This window comes from Takifugu rubripes, chromosome 18 (genome assembly GCF_901000725.2).
Source record: "Takifugu rubripes chromosome 18, fTakRub1.2, whole genome shotgun sequence".
NCBI classification, from domain to species: Eukaryota; Metazoa; Chordata; class Actinopteri; order Tetraodontiformes; family Tetraodontidae; genus Takifugu; species Takifugu rubripes.
The window spans coordinates 6,110,244-6,120,521 of record NC_042302.1 but is presented as its reverse complement, the minus strand read 5'-3'; the positions used below and the strand labels follow the sequence as shown (position 1 = coordinate 6,120,521).

At 45.5% G+C, this 10,278-nt stretch overlaps 1 protein-coding gene and 1 long non-coding RNA gene across 3 annotated transcripts; one reads left to right on the top strand and one right to left on the bottom strand.

Annotated features, from left to right (window-relative positions):
* Positions 1-297: 297 nt before the first annotated feature.
* On the top strand, positions 298-735 carry LOC115246650 (uncharacterized). Its single transcript, XR_003885751.1, has 3 exons — positions 298-439; positions 517-597; positions 666-735. It is a non-coding gene; the product is annotated as an uncharacterized lncRNA (long non-coding RNA).
* Positions 736-1,623: 888 nt separating this feature from the next.
* Positions 1,624-9,765, bottom strand: dcp1b (decapping mRNA 1B). 2 transcript variants are annotated; one of them, XM_029825711.1, is made up of 10 exons: positions 9,377-9,765; positions 9,107-9,147; positions 8,891-8,979; positions 4,861-4,927; positions 4,604-4,733; positions 4,410-4,508; positions 3,537-4,323; positions 3,086-3,303; positions 2,792-2,980; positions 1,624-2,712 (listed from the first exon to the last, which is right to left on the bottom strand). In XM_029825711.1, the coding sequence occupies exons 1-10, from the start codon at positions 9,500-9,502 to the stop codon at positions 2,635-2,637; spliced, it is 1,824 nt and encodes a 607-aa protein (XP_029681571.1). In that variant the 5' UTR covers positions 9,503-9,765; the 3' UTR covers positions 1,624-2,634. The 2 variants fall into 2 exon arrangements, with proteins under 2 accessions (XP_029681571.1, XP_011611684.1); XM_011613382.2 differs by having other exon boundaries at positions 8,891-9,018; positions 9,377-9,764.
* Between the last annotated feature and the right edge of the window lie 513 nt (positions 9,766-10,278).

Below are 10,278 nucleotides of genomic sequence, written 5' to 3'. Positions count from 1 at the left end.
CGTCTGCTACTGGGACCATTAAGCAACATTAGCTCCAGATAGACGCCAGACGTGCACCGCCGTGCACAGCCGCACTCGCAGGCGCTCCGACATGTTTTTGTGCTGTTAAAAAAGCAGGGAAACATAGCAAAATATTTGCCAGATCTCACACATAACTCAGCAGCGAGCACGCAAAGGCTCCTTAGCAAAATAAAAAAACACTCTGTGTGTGCGTGCACATGTGTCTCTGCACCAGCCGTGTGTAACAGCTGGCTCCTCCTCCCCCAACTGACCCAGATCACTAATGGTGAGGTCTGGATGAATTCCTCTCGAGCAGAGAAAAGGAAATTTTATTGCGCTTTAAGTCCAAAATGCCCCGTGTCACAGTTATTGGTGCTGGAAAAAAAGTGTGCAGCTTAAATACAACATCAGCAGTTTTATCTGTTCCAGCTCTCAACAAGTAAATCATCAGATTTAACTCAAGACGAACAAGCCGAGTTTGGTGACCACAAATTCACTTTTCATTTGTCACTGCAGAGAAAACGTCCAGCAGAACCTGTGCGGAAATGCACCCAAACGGGCCGGAAGACTCTCCGAATGAACGGCATCAGAAGCAAAGTGAGTCAACGATCGCTTCTCGTTCACGTTTTAGCTGATGTGACGTGAGTTTTCCTTTCACTTTTTAGTTCATCCTCCTACATCCAAAGCATGCAAACAAGTAAAAGAGCGCCTAAAGTCCTGTAAAGTCACTCACCTGCCTTTCAAATCGCCTCTGAAGCTGAAGTCATCAGCCAAAAGTCAGCACAAGGGATAATTTGCTGATGAAGTAATAGTTTTTGATGAAAACTTTGATTTGGGAGTGAACCATATGAAGCAGGACGCAGGAGCAACAGAACGGAGGTATTCTCGTATCCTGGCAGGCTACAAAGTAAAGACTGGGCTTTTCCTGGGCATGAACACACACACACACACACACACATTGATTAATGTAAACCAGAGCTAATAGTCAGCCTTTACGTTTAGCTCCATCAGCTAAACCAACAGCCTGGAACCTCCTACTCTCACCAGGAAGGACTAACAGCTCCTTATTTTTGGGTTCACACGAAGCTGCTGACAGTGATGTTGCAGCTTTTCAGGAAGGAACGAGGATGGAGCCAAATTCCTCCTTAGGTGGGAAGCAGACTAATTAGCCTCTTATCCCATTTCCCTCCCCGTGTCTTGAGTTTCTGGCGGCCCTGATGGAACAATCGAGAACACGCAGGGACAACGACAAGATCGCAGCACAACCTTTGACACCAATGGGAGGGGGAGTCTCACACATTAAATCCTCACTCCTGAAAGCGTGCTGATGGGTGGGAAAGTGAATGACAGGTCATTATCAGAGATCCCACATTCCTGCTCACCAGGGAGACTGGGGGGGTCTTTATTTAAGGGCCTCTTTTCATTAAATGACTCGATAATATTACTCTCAGGGTTGTTCCAACATCCCTGATGCAACACAAAGAGTAGAAAATAAATAGAAACTGGTGTCCACTACTGCCTAAGGGTTGTATTTGGAGATGTGGTCATTTGATTCCTGTCCCGACCAGAGAGATGACTGCAGGGGAGGATAAGTGATAGCCCGAACAGACAACACAGGCTGGATCCTTTGGAGAACTTTTAATATCCGATCAAAATATATTCCAGTTTTATAGCAATGAAACATTTCTGATAGAAAGAAATAAGTCAGGTGTAAACAAATTTCCATTCCCAGTCAGAGATTTGCTGTCATTTGTTTTGGATGCGCGCTAAGGAAAAAAAAAGGGTCTGGTAATTCGTGAGGGAGGGGGGGGGGGGCTAAAAAGCAACCGTTAGAACTGGAACATTTGCTAATAAAGAGGAAAACCAGGTCTGATTCAGGAACGCACACATTGCTTGAGAGTATGTTGGCCATCCATGGCACATCCTGTCACTGACACCCTGCCAGCGAGCGACAGCCTTAAACTGGCTGTGTGAGGTAGTGCAGGTTAACAAGGTCCGGAACGTCCACTGAAGCTTCAAGATACATGGATACCATGTTTCCTGGTGCGGAAGTTACACGCAGGACAGAAAAATCTACAACCTTCAAAGGCTGCAAAATGCTTGGCGCATTGGCTAAATAGCGACAGTTCGCTGCTCGATAGCTCAGAGAATGTGTTTATTGCAGGTACGAGAAAATCAAAATGACACAGTTCCACTTTAAAATATCTTTAAAATTGGATTTAGATAAAATATATGCAAAATTGTATTTCCAAGCAAACCAGTAAAATCTGAAAGCGACTATGGTAACAACCAATGTTTTCTCTAGAGTGAAAAGAGGAAGACTTTATTTATTATTGCCCATGAAGATGGCTGGTGTTAAACTGTGTTTTAAGGTCACCTTTGAGGCTAACGCACGACCTGTGCATTTCCCTTAACTATGGCAAAGGCAGGCACAGGTCACAAGGTCGCATTTGTTTCAAAATACAGTCGTCCTACACTTAATAAGACATAGTTTTACTTTTTGCGGCCTTTAATGATATAAAGTCAGGATGGGAATGTGAGTTCTGAGGCGAAGTGGTGGCCTGTGTTTGTAGAGGTCAGGAAGAAGAGGTGAGGCATCCCTGGCGAGGTGTCAGCAGTGTGCGTGATGGGAAATCAGTACTTGCTGCTGGTGCTGTTAGCGAATCGGCTGATGTAGGCCTCGTAGATGGTGTCCAGGAACGAGCTGTCACTCTGAAAAACACGCGCGTCCGTTAAAACGTGTTGTTGGCTGTTCTAAATATACGCACCGTTTCCAGATATGTGGGTCTACCTTGATCAGACTGAGGAGCGTGGCTTGAAGCTGGCTTCTAGACAGAACTGGCACCTCTGGCTGCACTGGGAGTTTGGGGAAAAGCAGTGAACGCCCTGTGGCCGCTCCTGTTAACCCCGGGCAGGTCTTTGCTTGGGTAAACACGTTTGGAGAGAGAAGCGGGTTTGGGCCCGGGGTGGCTGGTATCATCTGGGGAGAAATCACACATGGAGACTCTTTAGTTGCTCATTGGTCTCCACAAACAGGAACACTGGGAAATCAAAGAGGAATATCAACAGTGTTGGCAGAGCTTACTGGAATCTGTCTCTCTGGCTTTTCCCTGGGAGCTGTTGTGCTCCGGTCTGGGGTGGGCCGTTCAGCAAGACCCTGAGTTGGGCCCGCAAATCGGGGCGCCAGTCCTGGGCTTGGCCGGAGGGGGTCGCTGGGGCTTTCTCTTTGCTCGTGCTGGACGAGTCGCAGCTTCTGCAGGAGCTCATGAGGTGAAACAACGCCGGGAATCTGAGCGGGCCAACCTGACCACAAAAGAAGCATCAAAAGAGCCGCTTAAGCAGCGTCAACAGATATGTTGAGAGGCAGAAACTGTAGCTCAAATGAGTTTTCGCAAAATAACTTGATAAATGACTTAAAAAGCAACCCACTGCCCTTGTATTTCTGCTGCCTATATACTTTACCACTGGTTCACTTGTTTTTAAGCTCAACAACCTCCATTAAAGGAAGACAACTGTCTCTCCTGAAGAGCTTTCACCTTTATCCTCTAGAGTTAAAGCCAATCGGTTGTGCTGTGACTCTGTTGGAGGTCTGGAAGGTTCGAAGCTCGACTGGTGACGTTGCTGCGCTTGAAAAAGAGAAGGCGGCACGGAATCCAGCGCGATGGGCTGGCAGGTGACGCCCGGCTGCAGGGAAGACGTGGAGCAGCTCAGCAGAGCAGCTGAGGGGAGGAGGGTAGAGGAGGGGAAGACGAGCGGGGTTTGGAAGAGGCTCTTTATGGGGTCAAGTTGCAGTTGCTGCTGGTGGTGCTGGTGATGGTGATGGTGAGGGGGGACAAGGGGGTGGGGGTGATGCTCCACGGGAGCCCCATTGTCACACAGCCTATTCTCCGGGGACTCGGACACAGTCTGAAGTACTCCTACGCCGCCACCGACGGCTCTCTGTCCCTGCATGAGCTTCTGGATGGCTGGGCAGTGCTGCTGTGGCTCGTCTTGATCTCGCTGATGCTGAGTGGCACCGGAACTTTGAACCAAGCCCGCAACCACGTTTCCACCGACTTCCCGAAGCGCCTGTGCTCCAGTTACGGCTGCTTGTCCTCGACCCGGAGACCGCGCGGTAGCTGCGTTTCCTACTTCTCTGTTGGGATTTAAAGCATCGTCGTAGGTCAGCGTACGGGCTGCAGGCGGCCGAACGAGTCCCGGTGACGACGCCTCCAGAGGGGTGGCCAGGGGAGAGACCGGGTCAGGTCTGGCTGACTGCTGATCTTTTTGGAAACCAAAAAGTGTGGCCAGGGAGAGGCCCCTGGGTTCAGCATAATCACTGTCCTGATCACAGAGCAAGAGGGGGGAAACATTTGCTGTGAACGTTTGGATCCAAAGTGCTTCATCGTTTTGCTGTTGCAGTGTTTTACCTGAGTGTTTGGTTTCACAGGGATCGGCTTGATCAGGTTGGGGTTCCTGCAGAGGACATTGCTGCCACTGATCTCCTTCGGTTCTGGTGTGGGCTGGGCCTGGGACAGAGGGGAGCCAGACACATATGAAACGGTGCTCAAAAGAGATTCTGACAATGTTCTTCAGAAAACCATAAATATGCTCAAAACCTTACCTTTTCATAATCCGTCCGTGCGTTGGTCAACATTTTAATGATGTCCACTGTCTTTGCCTCACCACCCCCCCCTTCGTGGGACAAACACTTGACCTGGGGCTGAGCAAGAGCCTGCTCCAGTTGGGTCAGCCTGCACACGAGCACACACAGATGAGCGGCAAAGTACAGAACAGCTATTAAAGACAATAATCTGAAGGATTACAAATTGCGTTTGAATGTTTTGTGGACTAAACGTCATTCTAAATGTAAGCTCTTACGTCTTCATTCTCTGGGCAATGCGCCGACAGTCCTCCTTATCATAGAACCAAATCCCATGGATAACAACTGGAGGGGTGGGAAAGAGGGGCCGGTATAAGGAGGTAGAGAGGGGGGGACAAAGAGAGCGGTGAACACCGAATGTCTTTTATAATGACCGACAAATGGGGAAAATCCAGTTAGCTGGTATCAGAAAAAATGCCGGTTAAACTTTGTAAGGTCAGCAGACAGCAAAATGAGCTGCTGAACATTCAAAATCAAATAACGCCGAGACACATTTGTAAACCCCAGCTATTTACAGTGTAGGCTAGCCAGACAAATAACCCATCTATTAATAACACTGCCGGTTTTAAATAATAGTATGTCATTTACAAAAATAATAAAAATCTAAACCCATGGACCTGCCAACACAAGCCGGGACCCAGACGTGACTAAGAGGGAATTGTTGCTACTGATAGCCAGTTAGCACAGGGCTGAAGGGCACTGCGGTGACGCTGTTGCATGTTTATTTAATAGTCAGTTGGGGGAGAGAGAGAGAAAACTCCAAATCCCTTGTGAGTTTATTTCATGTTTCCACCAGAGTAAGCCTCAAATTAAAGTAATTTACAACTATCGCTAATGATTTTTTTCCCCTAAATTTCTAGGAACTTGACCCATATTATATTTATATTTATATTTCCCATTATATTAGACAAAAGAAGCAAAAATACACCCTGGAAAGGAATTTAAATGCATAAGGAATGTATCAAAACAACACAACTTCCACAAAATGAGAAGAAATTATGACAAAAACAAGATGTTCTCTAGAAAGATCCACCCACGCCAGCAGTGCTTACCTTCTATATGAAGCTCAAGAAAAGTTAGCAACCATTATGGAAAGCAGGCACATCAGAACCCAAATAAGGCCTATAGAAAACTAAGAATTGAGAAGAATTACAGGGAGTGAGACAAACATCAAGAGATGGAGATGTCCATCTAATATACATTCCCACACAGACATGAATAGAAATACAGACACTTCGCTAGGAGGTTGGACAAGCCCCCGGGGTCAGCGTGGACCAGGGGAAAAGACAGTCCCTTTGAGCCTGGGAAAAAAGCCCTGAGCCAAATAAGTAACTGCAGTGGGAGAGTCCTGCGGAGCTGCGGCCACTAACTGCGCTCAGGGAACGAGACGGTCCGCCAGAGAACGCGGCAAAGAGTGCCAGAACCCCGAGACAAAAGAGCAAGCGAGGTGAAGGAGCGGCAAGTGAGGTGTGTGTTAGAGTGACTAGCAACGAGCGGGTCGGGGGGAGAATAGAACACCACTTTTTCCAATTAACACAATTAGGCTGAAGTGATGAGAAAACACACTGAAAAGCAATAGAACTGGTGTGGTTCCATACGCAAACCTTATCTCACACCAGTGAAATATCAAAGCAACAGGAGAGGCCGGGAAACCGAGAGAGAGAGGGAGGGAGGGAGGGAGGGAGAGAGAGAGACTACTACCATGAAGGAAAAGTGGCTGTGGTCACAAGGTTAAGCTTTTAGGGTGAACACAACAATACAGCCAGTTGAGCCACCACTACAGCGGGGGAACATCTGTACTCAAAAAGCAGAAGAGGAGGTTTCCATCAATGAATCCGGACGAAGAGCATCACTAAGATCACTTATGGACCAAAGCAGCACAGCAACACCAGCTGCAAAGTTGGTTTTTTTTTGGTACAACGGCATGACTTCACTTCGTGAGTAATGGAGACTTCAGTCCAATACTGACTCTGTTTGGATGTGTTCAAACTCAGTGAAAAGCCACGTGTGAATCCGTCTGGGCAGCAACGGTTTCAGTGGATGGACCTCTGCTCGTTTTGTTAATAACCTGGGAACACACCAATTTGGACCTGGATGTTGATTTGAATAATATGACATTTTGCCTTACAAGGACTATAGACTTATTTCAATTTTAACTATCAAATAAATGAGACAGGAACGAGCTGATGAGTGGAATCCGTGCCGTTATAGTCAGGGCTATTTTTAGAATTGCAGCAGTTCAGAGGTAGGTGTTTTTCCAGTAACGTACAACCATGATTGGAATTATTGTTTCCAAAAAAGTACCATCACTTCCTTTGTTTGTAAGAATGGAATTCATGACACTGCAGGAGGAGTAAATATTAAGATTTGGAGCAACTGAAATGCTCAAATGAGAGGACATTTCTTCTGATGTTACATCTCCACGCCTTCCTCCTGGTGCATTCACTGCACGCATGTTCCTCTGACACTTTTGGCTCAAACTCAGCTCCTAATCTGCTCCAACCGACGGATTTTTACAAAAGTGTCTGCTAGAATATTGGCGTATTTTTGCTTCGGACGAGGAAAGATCCCCAAAGATACGATCTAAGGTACAGACTGGGGAGCGCTGAGGGAGCACCGGAGTCATGCTGAGAGGCCTGTTTCTGAGGAAACCTAAACATGAGAGACTGGAGGAGGAACCTGAGGTCCGATTTAAAGGCTCACTCGTATCAGAGAGGGACCTTGGATACACGTATGTCCGACCTGGAGGTAAGGCTGTCCAGACACCTGATACACTGCGGGTCTTTCATTACGATGTCAGTCTCCGTGCATTTTCTTCACAAGGAAAACGTGTTTAGGTAACTCCACCTGACACATAATCGGAGAATAACTTAAGTGTTTATGTGAATGTTTTTTTTTAAATCAATAAGGGGGAAATAAAATCCAGGGTATGTTGTTCATAGTATAAAATGTTTTGATGGTCTGTTTCACCATTCATTGGAAGAATCAGGCCTCGCTCAGACTTCCCTTCCCTGCATCTTGCTCTGTTCTGCGGTATATCTCCACTGCTTATTTTTAGCCTAGGATGCCACTTTGTGCCAACTGCCATTCCAGGAAGTTAACAGCAGCACTGAGAGCTACATGTTTGTCTAAAGATAAGATTCCACGACTCTTACGCACAGAGGTCACGACCCAGCGGGGGCTGGCAGCACTACCAGCAGTCTGATGTCTGTACACATCAAATGTGAAGAAGGGGGGGCAGGGAAAGCTGAGAAGCATTCCAGTTTATACAAAGTGTTTTCTGGAAAAGATCCTTTTAGACCACACATGTGGTCATCTGTTAAACCAAGGCACTCAGTAACTTTCATGTTGTACTTGGGCAGGTTGACATTTTGGTATCTTTCGATCACCCCCCCCCCGCACACACACACACACACACACACACACACACATACACACTTACAATAACACCAAATCTAAAAAAGATCTGGTTAAGATCTAGTAACAGGGTGACTGGATAAGAATTCCCTTTGTAGATGTGAGGTTTTGTTGCTATTACACCTATATATCTTCATATAAACTGATAAAACCTGCTATTTTAAGCTCATATCCTAATCTCATAGTTACCAACGTTACCCCTTACTTATACAATACTATCAAACATTATTATTCTTTCCAAAGGCTTTCCAGCAGAATGTTCAGTAGGAAGTCCAGTAAGATCAGAAGTTATCAATAATGAGCACTGAGCGTGTTTAAACATTGCATAAAGAATTGAAAGACTCCAAGAGAGCTGCGGTCACGATCAAAGAAGACGGCATCTTAACAGCCATTCCACCAAGTCTCTGTACTTGATGGAGGGTGTTTCAAACCATGAGAAGAAAGTGGGGAGAGATCTGAGCGTGTCAGCGATTCCTGAGTGAGTGCCTGTTTATATTATCAGTAACTGTGGGGCCGAATCTAATCTCAGTCGGCTGTGTATGTAGCGCTGTCAGACTTTTCTCCTACAGGCACACTCTTCGACGGGCCTGTGAGGTCCCAAAGGCCGACAGGCTGGTAGTCAACTCTGCTCCTTATTCGGAAATCACTCAAATGAACTGCGTTCTTCACAATTCCAGCTATTCAAGTGTGACCAAACCTCCTTCCAGTGATGAGACACAGCTACCAGGTGTTCCTTGGCATGTTTAAGGCAATTCAGTTTAACATGACAACATATGACAAGCATATAAAACTGCCCAAGGCGTCTGTGGCAGAGAATCAAAGTGTCCTTACAGCGTGCATTGCGGTACAGCAGAAAAGGGTGCTGGAGCTGGAAGTCCAGGTCTTTGGTGATTGGCTCTGTCAGGTTCTTCATGCTGAGTCTGTTCATAATGGTGAAACCATGTCTGGGAGATGCCAATCTGAAGGCAATGAAGGCAAATCATACAAAAAAGGTTTTAAAAAATCTCTTGGTAATAGAAAAAAGGCCATTACCAGAGTTCCATTTACCTGGTGTACACGAAGAGTGCACCTTCAACTTCAGTCTTCTCCTAAAAGGACATATAAATAAAAGTGACCCAAATGGAAATGTAACTCTTTATGCCGTTGTGTAAAAAGGGAAAGGATGCCGAAAATTAACTACAGTTATTTGATATTCAGATTCTAAACCAATGCACTCTCGTGAAAGTAGTTTTGACTTGCTGTCCTCACCACACATCAACATGACAGGGAAGCTAAGCTAAAGTAGCACAACCGTACTGATTAAGAAGACAGCCTTACCCACTCATTAGCCCTGTTGTTAAATGTATACAGAGCGACTTGACTGGCCACATCAACAATGTTTTTGATGTAAGGATCTTGTCGCTGTAGGGCAGCCAGACTTATGTCGAGTCCTTTGGCGGACATACTCCTGCTGCTTTAGTTCGCTACGAAGTTATCCCACTACCAAGATTTAACAGCAAACCAATCATATGAAGATAAAATAAATCCGTTTAAATAAAATGCAAAGCCAGAAGTAATATAAAACATTGGATTAAACGATATTCCGCACGGGAACTGGAATTGCAACTAAAGACGTGTGCATCAAAATGAATCGCGTTTTAACTGCTATAAATGAAATCACTAACGGCCATGTTTAGCCAAAGAGATTGTAAACAACCAGACATGAGTAGTTGCACCTCAGAACTCAGGATCCAGAATTGTTAATCGATTTAGAAAAATCGACCCATGCCTGTCAATCTATGGGCTGCATAATTATATAAAATCGCCATAAACTTTATCACCAGGCCACAACATAGGCAATATTTTAAGGAACTTAGTTATTTTTTATGTCGTTGTCTAGCTCTGCACTTTACATATGGGTCATTGTATGATGGCGTTTGATTTGAGTCTAGGTTGCACTTCCTATTAAAGACAGAAGAGGGCAATATAGCGACGTTTGAAACGACTCATCGCTTAAATTTGCTGCACGATGTTGATTTCTATTTCTGTGGAGTCTATTATGTTGCTGCAGCAAATGAGGAATAGACTTTGGAAGGGACCTTGCAAAATATGAAAAAAGATTACTACATACCTGTGGTTGAGGAGGTAAAGAAATACTTGGATTGCCTTAATAGTCAACCTTTCCTCCACATTTAGTATAAATACGACTTCCAAGTTGAAAAGCATTTTTGCCTCCAACA

What these genes read in the sequence shown, in the direction of transcription:
- dcp1b (XM_011613382.2), bottom strand. Translation starts at nt 9,502, where the DNA reads ATGTCCGCCAAAGGACTCGACATAAGTCTGGCTGCCCTACAGCGACAA. An exon ending in ACAACAGGGCTAATGAGTGG is followed by an intron (nt 9,148 to 9,376) that starts GTAAGGCTGTCT and finishes ATGTCCTTTTAG; the next exon opens with GAGAAGACTGAAGTTGAAGG. An exon ending in CACGGACGGATTATGAAAAG is followed by an intron (nt 4,509 to 4,603) that starts GTAAGGTTTTGA and finishes CCTCTGTCCCAG; the next exon opens with GCCCAGCCCACACCAGAACC.